At 45.4% G+C, this 12,822-nt stretch overlaps 1 protein-coding gene across 1 annotated transcript; it reads right to left on the minus strand.

Moving 5' to 3' along the window:
- Positions 1 to 362: 362 nt before the first annotated feature.
- Positions 363 to 12,393, minus strand: CIMIP3 (ciliary microtubule inner protein 3). Its single transcript, XM_077336222.1, has 3 exons — positions 12,325 to 12,393; positions 11,197 to 11,520; positions 363 to 777 (listed from the first exon to the last, which is right to left on the minus strand). Exons 1-3 carry the CDS (start codon positions 12,391 to 12,393, stop codon positions 382 to 384), a joined length of 789 nt encoding a protein of 262 aa, XP_077192337.1. The 3' UTR covers positions 363 to 381.
- Between the last annotated feature and the right edge of the window lie 429 nt (positions 12,394 to 12,822).

The raw sequence follows: 12,822 nt of genomic DNA on the forward strand, positions 1-12,822 counted from the left end.
AAGCTCTTGAAAGGCAGATTCGCTTCTTCTGAAACTCTTACAACATATCATCTAGTTCTGTAGTCCCCAACCACCGGGCCACGGCCCGGTGCCAGGCCGCAAAGGCCTCGGCACCGGGACGCAGCTCCCTCTCCCCACCCCCCACCCCCACAGTGAGAAACTTGTGCGTGGCGCAAACACGTATGCACGGACCTGCCACGCATGCACGTTTGAGCATGGGCTGCCACGCATGCGAGGCGCCCGGATCGCCCCCCACTCCCACCGGTCCGCAGCCTGGAAAAGGTTGCGGACCACTGATCTAGTTGATCTTGGAGACTGTTAGACTCCTGACTAGAGTACCATGATCAATGAGAGTCTCAGGCTAAGTGCTTGATGGTTTCATTATTTTGAGGATGCTGGAACTAGACCTGGTTTTTTCTTCACAATGGTCCTCCACTTCACAATGTTTGCCCTGTCAACATCCATCACCTTCTTCTTATGATCTGTGTCCGGGGAATACCGATAACCACAGGTAGGTTTTTGCAAGGTGTAAAAAGGAGTGTATGAGTTGGTGTAGTTAGGATTGTAGAAAGCAAACTTGAGAGACTCAGGCTTGTATCCCCCAGGGTGTATGACGACAGGAACAAATGTAGAGACTAAAGCCTGTTCCATCTTGTAGCCTTGAGCTCCAAGGTGCACCTTCTTTGGTGTCTCAGCGAGTGACTGTGGTGATGCTTTGACCTCTTTTGACATCTTGAAGGCATGGATGAACTTTCGAGCTTTCAGAGATGTTTGTGTCTGTAAAGAGAAAAGCCAAATGGAGGGACATATTAAGACCTTTTTGTATTTTAACCCTCAGAAAATCAGTACCAAACTAAATGTAATGGTGGCAGACCTATGCGGAAAATCAGATCTGTCACTGATTCCCTTGCAGCTGTGTAAGCATCAGGAAAGTACAACCTTCCCCTCTGTCTGCACTTGCCCTGTTTGCTTTCTTCAATCTATATATTTTATCCTTGTGGAGTTCTGTGTGAGGAGGTTGCTTCCACTGGGAGAAAATCAGCCAGGGGGGCCAGAAAGAGAGGGGTGAGAGTAGAATTCATCTTTCTTTCCCATGCTATACTTGAAATCACTCGGTTCAACACTTTATAGCAAATCTCCTGGAACGTGTGTCACATTTATTTTGTGCAATGCAGCGTATCAGTTGAGCACAGAGCAAGCCAAACATGCGAGAGAGCTGGGCTAGCAGAATTCTCTTTTTAGGTTCTAAACAAATCTGAGAATATAATGCTTGTACATTTATCGTTCAAAATTGAGAATATGATATTTGTAACCATGATGAGAATTCAAAATGGGATATGCAACAAAATGGAAAGGTGTGCGAGTTTCCCATTCAAATGCCTGAACCAGCATCAGATTGGAAGAGGGGGTTTGCAGTAGCAGCCACGGAGGTTGGTGAGGGACAGGCAGGAAAGCCTGGGCTTCAGATGGCCTCATTTTAAGTATGATCGAAGCCTGCTGCAAACACTGTGTCAAGAATTAGATTTCACAAATGCAAGTTTACAGCTTGTTTTATTACAACCTTAAATTCAGATGCATTCTTGAGTTCATAAAATAAAGATTATGAAACACTTTAATTCTAGTTAAAAAAAAACTTTGGGAGTAGAGAATGATCCTAAAAAGGAACAAAAACACCCCTGGAGGAACCAATAAACATTACCTATCAGTTAGGTTTGTTCTGCATTTTTTTTATTGCAGAGACACTGAAATCTTTGCATGAGAGCTGTTTTCGTTCTTGTCACTTTACTTCCGGGTTCCAAATGGGACATTGATGCCTGCTCCCTGGACAAATGTTGATTTGAAAGCAATTTCCATCCCGGGTCAATACACACAGTTCATTCCTAACTAGAGTTACAACCTTCTAGACCAGGGGTAGTCAAACTGCGGCCCTCCAGATGTCCATGGACTACAATTCCCATGAGCCCCTGCCAGCATTCGCTCATGGGAATTGTAGTCCATGGACATCTGGAGGGCCGCAGTTTGACTACCCCTGTTCTAGACACACTGAAATCAGTTGACGAAGCTAACTCTGGGATTGCACCGCTAAACTCTTAGGCCACGTGAGTTTATTTTTAACCTTGCTAGCAGGTTTCTGCTTTCCATGACGCTTTGAGCTTATTAAGCTGTATTATTTTAGGCCTCTAGATCTAGCTGTATCCAGAAGCTTGTATAGCTATTAATTCTGTAACTGAGGAAATCTGTGAAATGTTTATGTGAAGCAGTGAATGGCTATGAAGGGAGTCAGTGCAATGGAAACAGCATTTTTGTTAGAGGGAGGTGCGGAGCCTCCAGGCCTTTTGAGACACCATCTTATTTTGCAAGACAAGCACAGGATCCAAAGTTCTTCCTTCCAGAAAGTATTTCTATTTTCAAGGTTATCACATTGTCCCAGTTTACAGAGTTTTTAATTTATTGCCATTCAGAAAAATGCCCTTTTTGTTTTTAGCATGTGGAATCCCTGCAGTCTGAAGGGTCTGTGGTTCTCAACCTGGGGGTCGGGACCCCTTTGGGGGTTGAACGACCCTTTCACAGGGGTTGCAGCAGGGCAAGCAGCTTGTCTGGGGGGCACCACCAATCACAAACAATGGATCTTCACGCCATTGGTCAGTTTCGGTTTAATTTCTGTGAAAGAACACTTGCATAATTTTATGGTTGGGGGTCACCACAACATGAGGAACTGTATTAAAGGGTCACAGCATTAGGAAGGTTGAGAACCACTGGGCTATGTGATATGTGGCAGCCTAATACAGCTACTGCTGCATAGTGCCATGCAGTCCCACCTACATTCATGCCTACATGCTTAATATTTTTTTCTTTTACAAATTCTCTTAGAATTGAATGAATGTTTGACAGAGTTCCATTCAAATGTGGAAGTATCGTTTTAGCACTTTTTGGAAAAGTAACAGGACTATAAGAAGGATGTCTACAGCTGCTTTGTTGGCTACAAGAAAGATTTTGATGGTGTGGATCACAACAAATTGTGGGAAGCCCTGCAGAATTTGGAGGTGCTAGTGCATTTGATCAGACTGATGCAGTCACTCTATGCCAGGGGTAGTCAAACTGCGGCCCTCCAGATGTCCATGGACTACAATTCCCATGAGCCATCTGGAGGGCCGCAGTTTGACTACCCCTGCTCTACGCAAACCACGGTACTGTGGATGGATGCCATTTGAACAAGTCCCAGCCTCCCTACTCTCTCAGGGGTTGCCCATATTTTGGTAATTGTCCTTGGCTGGCAATCCTATTCTGTGGGCAGAAGTGTGGACAATCCTAAACACACCATTATATACCCCCCTGGACATAGGCTACTCTTCATACATTATCTGTAGTTAAAATACTATGCTACAGCTGCCGAATCAGGGCTAACATATCATGAATATACCAATCTGAGTACTAGAAGTCTTCAGAGCTGTGGATACCACAAACATTTACCATTTGATTTATTTCATGCACAAAGCACTATCAGCTTTATTTAGAAAATCGTGCAAAGCTAGTCTATGCCGTCATAAGGGGTAGAAACTTGAATTCTAACAGTTTTTACTAACCTACATAGCAATACAGAACTAGAAATCTTGTTGGACTATAAGGTGCTATTGGATTCAAAACTTGCTGTTCTATTGCAGGCCAACATGGATACCCTCCAGAATGCAGAACTTAATATATTGAGTGAATGGTCCTTAGAACTGAGATCTCTTGCAGAGAAAACACTTAAGATGATCTCACACAGTGTAATGCTAAACAGAGATACAAGCTTCTAAGTGTGTTGAAGTCACCAGCCTTGGAAAGTGTAACTCTGCTTATGATTGCACTGATAGTAACATGTAGTAGGCTGTTTTAACAAATGCTGTTTCCCAGGACCAGGTAATATTACTGACATAGCTACTCTTGCAAAAAAGGATTGCACTGTTAATTTCTGTTTTTAAATTTGCTTCGGAAAAGTTTTTAAGAAGATTTGGTTTTAATACCCCCTCTTTTCATTACCCAAAGGAGCCTCAAAGTGGCTTACAAGTGACTTCCCTTTCTCTCCCAACAACAGACACCCCATGAAATAGGTGAGGCCGAGAAAGCTCTGACAGAGCTGAGGTCACCCAGTTGGCTCCTTGGGAAATGGTATAAAATTTTCATTTTTTTAATACAGTACAACATTGCATCCTGTTTCATGCTTTGTGGGTGCCTGCATACATCATCTCCATCCAACTGGAAACACGCTTATGTAACTGAGACCGAGCTGGTGAGAAACACCCCCTTCCAACAAGTGTTCAGATGCCACAAGTCAAGAAAGGTGATAACCATCTGCTCATCCTGAATTTCAAAGTAAATAAAGCAAAGCTTTCCAAAAATTCCAAATGTAATCAGATTCACTTTATACGAGGAAGTAAAATGACTTTCCTTCCTTGTGCCTATGCTCAAAGCATGTCCCAGAACCAGACTACAAGGGAAAAGGTTCCCAGCATTCCCATGTTTATGACAGTGATTAAAAGACCTGCGGATATATTAGGCGTTTCCTGACATATTTCCCAGATTACCCATGGAGCTTTCCATTAACCCTTTTCACAGCCTTGGGCAGCTGGCTAAGTGCATATAAGAAATTATATGCATAACAAGCCTCTCAAAAACATATACACTTTAAGGATTAAGTCATGGGAACCAAGAAATCTGCACGATGAGGGCTGTCACCTTTGTTCCTGGTCTTATTCATGTGCTTTAAAAGTACAGTTACCCAGCAAAGCTGTTTCTGACATGGATATGGTGTGTGTGTCCTTCATCTGCTACATTCCTTTGAAACAGGGTGCTGTAAGACAGAACAGCATGGCTAATAAATAGTGACAATATGAACTACAACAGCCAATTAACTTTACTATTATTACAGGAATGATTCTAAAGACTATTCTCCACAGAAGAAACATGTGAAAAAAATCACTCAAGACTATAAAATCTAATAAATGGATATTAATAAATGTGCTCCTGATCAGAAATTCTGCTTGCACCCTTCGGTGTATTTCATGCCAAGGCCCAAGTTGCTAGGGTTGCCAACCACCACGTGAGGCCTGGAGTTCCAGCAAAAGAAAAAAAAAATCAATGTGAGGCTTGTCACTAAACTATTCAAACAGTCCACTTTATTCACAGCTCATACAGTGGTCACAAAAAATAAACTTGAATGAAAGAAAAATCAAAATTGTAAGGCTACTCTACTGCCTAATGTCATTTATGAAGGGCTAAGATGGAAGCCAATTTTTTATCCTGTTATTATTCAAACCGTCTTCAGTTATCTAAATAAAGAAAATGTAAACAATCATGATTTCATAACATGCAATAATATATATCAATTATTATTGTACATTTCATTAATAAAATACAATGCCTCGTAGTATACAATCAGCCAAAGACTCAAAATTTCATGGAAGACTCTCTAAGGCAGGGATAGTCAACCTGTGGTTCTCCAGATGTTTATGGACTACAATTCCCATGAGCCCCTGACAGCAAAATTCATGGGAATTGTAGTCCATGGACATCTGGAGGACCACAGGTTGACTATCCCTGCTCTAAGGCACAAAGGCAAATTTCACATTCCCTCAATTTCACATTCCTCTATTTTTAGCAAACACGCTAAATGACAGGTGCACAGATCCTTTACAGTTTAAAGTGACCGCATCATAAATGACATGAGAGATCCCAGGATATATTAAGACCATTAGGACCCGAAGTGTCACAAACAATAATGTAAAAATAACAATACTTTGTTTACATCAGTTCTCTGATTAGGTTCAACATTAATGCATTTTATATCAAAAAAATGCAAATCATAGAATTGGAAGGGACCTCATGGGTCATCTAGTCCAACCCCCCCTGCACTATGCAGGACACTCACAACCCTATCGCTCATCCTCTGGTGCGTGTGATCTGGACTCAAAGTTAACGGGGCAACCCATCTCCCCAGTCTGAGACAGGAATTACAACTGATCTCCAGACAATATTACATCTTCATTGAAATCCCTCCCCTCCCCAAACGCTTCCATCCCTGGGCACCACCCTCACATCTCTAGGAAATTCCCAAGCTAGAGTTGGCAACTCTAGATATTGGGGCAGAAATCTAAACATCACATATCATGTCCAACAGGGCAAATGGCAGTTTTGTAGCATAATTTCAGGTTGGGACAACAATGCACAGGGGAAAGGCTATTCTCCTGTACAGCAGGCTGCTGTTCTTGCACTGAACTGGGCCCCCAAATGGCTGCAATTTTCAGAGAAAAAATGCTTAGGAGCTCTCAATGAGAAACCACCATTTCATTTAATTTGATTCTTACAGGGTTTTTTTTTGGGGGGGGGAGTGATGTTTGCTTTATTTACCATCATAGAAGGAGAACAAAAAAGGCACTTTGGCTGGCAACAGAACCACCACCATCCCATCACATCTTGGGGTGAGGAGTGCCTATAGCTACCTCACATCCCTCTTTTACTGTTGCAGAGTGAGACTTTTATCCCCAATATGCATTCCTTCCTTTATCTGACACAACTCTCAGTGTCTAAATGTCAATCCTTGCAAGCCCATAGCTTGTACAAGCCCATAGGAACAGTTAGCAACTACGCATATCAATATGAAAAAAATGTGCTGGTCTCCCAAAATATTGTTTCCATTACAAACAGAGGACATTCCCCTGTAATTTTCCTTTACAGCGCATTTATTTATAGCAAGAAAACAGTGCACAGATGAGATGCGAAGGTTAAATGCCCTCAAACCATCTAGCACTTTCCTGGTCAAAGTATCAATTGCATATTCCAGAGCAGAATATTATGAAAAAGAAAAAAAAATCTTTTTTGAGGACACCCTCCCCCCCGAGTTATGGACATCTCAATATAATTTGCAATTTGTAAGGCTGCCAACTCTGGTTTAGGAAATTTTTTGGAGATTTGGGGATGGAGCTTGCAGAGGCCAGAGTTTGGGGGGGACGGGACAGAGCTCGATGAGAATTTGATGCCATCGACTCCACTGCCCCAGGTTGCCATTTCTTCCAGATTTTGAAGACTGGAGAATAACTGTCATTCTGGGAGCCCTAACCCTAATAGCAACACTGCAGGGCCCTGTCACAGGAGGAAACTGACATGGGGCAAGGAAAAAGTCCACCTACTCTTCCCCTGGCCTGAATCTGGCATCAATGCAATTGGAGTTGTTGTTTTGTTTTACACAAGTATACAAAGAATGGAAAACCCCTTGGAAATCTGAATACACAGCTCCCAACATCATACAATGCATTTATAAAAACAGCAACATCATAATAAGAAGTGAGTGGCTTTTTATGTTTGTTATACATTCAGCAGTTTAAAATGATATGAATAAAAGCTCAGTTTATGGAAGGCTAAATTCCGTCTGTTTCAGGCTAAGGTGCAAAAGAGCCCCACTGCACATCAAAACCAAATCCCCAACAGTCCATTAAATGCTCACTTTACCTGGAAACAGGACATTGGATGGGACTAAGCAGAGGAAGGGACAGACCTATACAGATAGGACCATGCTTGTTCCTCTATGGATTCCATTATAAACAGGGTGAAAAAAGAAAAACAGAAAAACAAAATAAAAATAATGTGAAACCTAATTTGAATAGGGCTGAATGAGAAAAAGAAAGGCACTTAATCTTTCAATTCCCATATGTTTTTCCTATCAAAACTTTCTGCCCATACTGCTCTTAGCCACTAAAGAAAAACACATGGGGAAAAAATAAGCTTTAAAATATTCTGGCAAGATCCAGTCACTGATTCCCCAGGGTCTGGCTTATCTGGCTGGGGATCCTACTGGGAGGTCCAGCATGTTACTCTTTGTAGAGCACATGCACGCAAAGCTGTGTGAGGGCAACTGGGGTAATCTGCCACAGGCTTTTGAAAAAACAAAGGGCTCCTCTATTTGAGCTTGTCAGCTTTTGCCTTATTTCTCACCAGACGTCTTACAATTTGAAGTATTTTCAGAACACGGCCCCCACAGCTGTGTACCAACATTTCATGAGTCCTTGTAGGAAAGGGGTAGGCCTTTTACCTCACACCTGCCCAATGTCCCATGAACCCCCTGGGGAGCCCTGTATGAAAACACACAGTGCCCGGATCACTTTCCTCTGCAATATAAAGGGATCCAACATTCTCCTTATCATAATGATGGATAATTTGTTAGTTACACTTACAGAGAATTATTAATGTGGGAAGCTTTGGAAACTGTATTCCAATACCTTGATCTGAAGGGGTATGGGCTATTTGGCCACCATAGAACCACCCCATTCTAAAGACCAGGCCCACATAAATGTCATCACTGACTTAGGAGCGTTGAAATCTCAGTGGTAGCAAATTCTATAATTGAGCATTATGTCCTAAGCCTACAGTTGATTCATTTTACAGGATGACTCCGCCATCGTTAGAGCGAGGGAGATCCAAGGGATAACTTGTCACTGGACAAGATGAAAAGGGAAACGCCTTCCTGCAAGAACATGGATAAACATATTACCTGTTCTCAATCAGCAGCTTGCAAAGCAATATATTAGTAAGTCATCAGGTTGCCATCCCTGTATGTCAAGGATGCTGCTGCACAACATGTCTAAGGTGGGATTTCAACACTAAATCAGGAGATGGACAAAACGAGTTTAGGGCTTAATGTCAGGCAGGACCGATCAGGTCTATGCCCCACAACTTGTTTTCAATAATACAGCTTGATCCACGAGCATGGGAAGCAACACTGAAAGCAGTCCTTATAAACATGCTCACACAAGTAACACACAGTCTCTCTCAACATGCCTGGGAACAAGCAGGAAGATCTGACATCTCTTTTTTGTATAAATAAATATAACACTGTGTCAATGAATCTCCTCTGTAAAAAAACATAAGAGGAGCGATGAGCAACCCATGAATGCAAATAGGGAAGCTGATTCCTCCCCACACCCCCAAGAACGAGTAAAGGACTGATCAGGATCTGGGAACATTTTAGGGGCCATTCCGCACTCGTTCAAAATTGCACAATGGTTGCAAATTGAAATCGCTAATGATTTGCTGTTATGCACAACGTTGTTGACAATCTGCAATACTCCTGAAACCGATCCGCAAAAAGCGCTTCGTTGTAGCGCTTTCAGGGAAATCCCAAAAAGTGGATTCACCCTCCAGAAAGCGCTACACTCCTGCAACCAATCTGCAACACTAGCGGGAAAATTCTGTGCGTTACCATTGTTGCGGTTCCTGCAAAGTCTCTCCCTGGCTCTCTCCTTTGATCTTCCAGCAAAGTGATCACCATTTTTTTTCTGGGAGCGAGCGGAGATCAATGCACCAGCGAGCCTTCGTTTACCCAGCGAGGCTTCCCCGGCTGCAGTCCCTCCCCAGAGCTGTTTTAAGTCACCAAGCACCAAGCAACACACAGCCCCGTTTGCTGGTTTATTTTCCCTTTATTTTTCACTCTATTTTCGGCCGAAAATCGCGCCCGTGCGGGGGGGGGGGGGGTTGTATTTTTTTTTCACTTGGGGGGAGCATGGCAACGATGAAATGGCAGCTCAAACACCACCTGTTAGCTAGATGGCAACGAATTAACGCAGATTCTTTGCAACATGTGTTTTTTTTTAAAACCTTCCTTAAAGGGAAAGGGGCTTTTGGGGAGCATGATAACGGCCACCCATTGGCTGCTTGACAGCCAGGGGTGGGACAAAGCTGGCTAGCGATTTTTGCCGAGACTGGAAACCTGTGGGAAACGATAGAAACGCAACTGGATTCCAGTACAAAGGCAGGTATGCATAACGATGAATTCCACTATTTAAAATGGCGTTTTTTCCTTCCGCAACCAATTTGCTACATAGATCCTGGTGCAGAATGGCCCTAGGTTTTGACCTAGGAATTGGAATCCTATCACAGATACTTGTTCCATCTAAACCACCCTGAGCCACAGAGGAGGGTGATGGATAGATGGGTAGTGCTTTAAAATCAAGTAGCTGTGTTAGCTTTGCATTTCATTTTTATATGAAAGAAGCTTCTCTTACGTTACGCACATGGAAGTCTTTATTTCAGGGCCTGTGCAAACTGTTTTGAGGAAGGTTACATTGTCTTTTTTCTATGCCCCTGGAAGTGAGAACTGGTTGTATGTAATCCCATGGTATCTCCAGGTCCCATCTGGAGGTTGGCAATCCTAGAGAACACATACGCAAGGTAGAGAGAGAAGAGCTAATTTTTTATATCCCACTTTTCACTACCTGAAGGAGTCCCAAAGCAGCTTACAAATACCTTTTGTTCCTCTCCTCACAACAGACACCCTGTGAGGTAGGTGGGGCTGAGAGAGCTGTAACGGAACTGCTCTACAAGGACAGTTCTAAAACAATGACAAGCCCAAGGTTACTCAACTGGCTGCATGTGGAGGCGTGGGGAATCAAACCTGGTTTTGCAGATTAGAGTCTGCTGCTCTTAACCTCTGCACCACGCTGGCAGGCGATACTAGCAAGCAAAGGTGACAGAGCAAGCCCCTTTGCCTGCCACATACTGCAGCATCTGGAGACGGATACTGCGCACTTTAGATGGCAATGCACACGATACCCTTTATTGGGCTGACCAAATTACACATCACAATCTGTGAGCTCTCAAGTTCACCAGAAGCCTTTGTCACGCTAGAGAGAAAGGAAATGCCTCGGGACATGATGATGGGGAGTCCTGGTCAAACCCTCAGTGTGTTAGGTGCAGAGGCGCTTCCAAGTGGTGCTGGTTTCTGTTCTTTGGGGCAAGAGGCGTTAACCAAGTCCTGGAAAGTTTGGAAACCTCTCTCGATTCCCTATTCAGAAACCCGTTTCAAAAGAGCGCGCTTGGCGGTCCCATATTAACTCGGAGATGAATGGAACGTGTCGCCTTCGCTCTAGAGGCCAGCCGAGGCCACACTCTGTGGGGTCGCCGAGGTTGCCTTCAGCCAGGCCTCTGTTTTTGCGCTGGATGCAGGGCTCCTAATGCCTGGCAGGGGTTGGTGGCCTTTCTCCAGCTGGCCTTGTGTGTGATTTTACTTTTCCAGCCAGCCAGCCAGCCAGCCAGGCGGCTGCCGGGGCGCTCCATTTCCACCCTGGCAGGGCGAGGGCTGGAGGACGCTGACGAGGCAGCCCAGGCGGGACTCCCGCGGCCGGCTCCGCCCCTCCCCTTAAAGCCCTTCGCCCCGGCCGCGCCTACCTCCGAGGGAGTCCTCCCTGCGGCGTCACCCGGCTGCTCCTCCTCCCGCGTGGCTCCTAAGCGCCCGAGAAAGTGCCGCCGGAGGGGCCGCAGGGGATGAGCGCGGCGCCTGGGGGCATGGTGGTCTGCGCGGCCGGGTGCTCTGGCCCCGGGGCGGGCGGGCGCGGCGCGGCCCTGTCTTGCGAGGCCGGCGGGGTCATTGTGACTGGGGGAAGGCGTCAGGCGGAGGCGCGCCGGCTCCCCCGGGCTGGAGAGCGAGACCGTCGTCCGAGACCCTTCGCTTCCACGTGCCTGCGGAGGTCCTCGGAGGTCCTCAGGGCCCGGCTTTCACGGCCAGGCTGCTGGGGAGACGCGGTGCTGACTTAGGGTCCGCCCGCCCCCTCGGCAGCGGGGCTTGCTTTCGGGCCGTTCCTCGACAGAAGGGGGAGCTGGTCAGCTGGGACAGTGGCGGGTGACGGGCTGGCGGCAATGTGATGGGGCGTTCACGTGTTTGCGGGCCCGGCAGGTGGAAGCTGTTTTTGACAAGAGCAAAAATATGATTCGTTTCTGCAGGCGCAGCCAAACCCCGCCCTCGCCGGCTGCCACCCTCGGAGCTCCTGGACTTTTCCCACGGTGGGGCTGGCGAGCCTAAGGTGGCCCTTCACCTGGGGCAGGAGTCATCTTGGCTGGATGGAACCGTGGATGAGAGCCGTGAGGCTCCGGTGCCCAGTTTGCATGGCGTTGCAATCTTATAGAATTCATTGTCTCCTTTCAAACAAAAATGACAATCTAAAAAACCAGGGCAGACAACCAACATTAAAAAACCATTTTTGCATGTCTCCAACAGCCACCTTTTTGTTTGGTCTGAGGCCATTTCTGTTGTGTTTGTGTGGCCACATGAGGATTGGTGGGATATGAAGGGTGGCACGCTAGTCGTGGATGAGGGCGAGGTGGTTGGCACCGATCCAAAAGCTGCAGCTGAACTCAGAAGGACTGATTAGCTGCTTTAGCAAAGAATTATCATGCTGCATAATTGGGATATTATGACTCGAAAGTGTGCACCTTGAATAAAGCTTTTTGGGCTTAGAAGTGCTATTGGACTCTTGTGAGAATAAAATGAGGTAACCCCGTGTGTGCCATACTGAACACCTTAGGTGCCTCGCTGTATGGCACACCAGCTGTGTGGTGGTCAGCACGGTGGTCGTCCTTTCCCGTCATTCTCATTCATAGAGAGCCCTTGTGGAGTGGCTCAGATGACACCCTGTTCACAGTCAAATCTCTGACTTTGGGCCTGTAAAAAAAGCTGTGAGGATAACATGAAGAAGGGGAGCATCAGCTATTCATGGCTCCTTATAAGAAGGGCGGGATAAAAAGATGAGATTTATTTATCGTATGGCGATCTGAGGATTGTCCGGCAGTCAAGCAAGGGACATTTGGAGGTGATTTTCCATTTCCTGGCTCTGTGTCCTGACCCTTAGTGCTCCTTGGAGAAACTACCACCCAACGCTTCGAGGTCTCCCATCCAAATACTAGCCAGAGTTGGCCCTGCTTACTTTCTGAGATTTGACTGGTTTGAGCCTGCCTGGGCAAACTAAGAGACAATGCAATAATTGTGATTTTCCGAAAAGTGTGTGTGAACTTGAAAAT

The sequence above is a fragment of the Paroedura picta genome, chromosome 4 (genome assembly GCF_049243985.1).
Source record: "Paroedura picta isolate Pp20150507F chromosome 4, Ppicta_v3.0, whole genome shotgun sequence".
Lineage (NCBI taxonomy): Eukaryota > Metazoa > Chordata > Lepidosauria > Squamata > Gekkonidae > Paroedura > Paroedura picta.

Bases quoted from the DNA above. Each gene is read 5' to 3' on its own strand.
- CIMIP3 (XM_077336222.1), bottom strand. From the start codon at position 12,393: ATGACGGGAAAGGACGACCACCGTGCTGACCACCACACAGCTGGTGTG. The intron at 11,521-12,324 runs GTGTTCAGTATG...TGGCCGTGAAAG, and splicing joins CATACAGCGAGGCACCTAAG to CCGGGCCCTGAGGACCTCCG. The intron at 778-11,196 runs GTAGGCGCGGCC...TTCTCTTTACAG, and splicing joins CAGGGAGGACTCCCTCGGAG to ACACAAACATCTCTGAAAGC.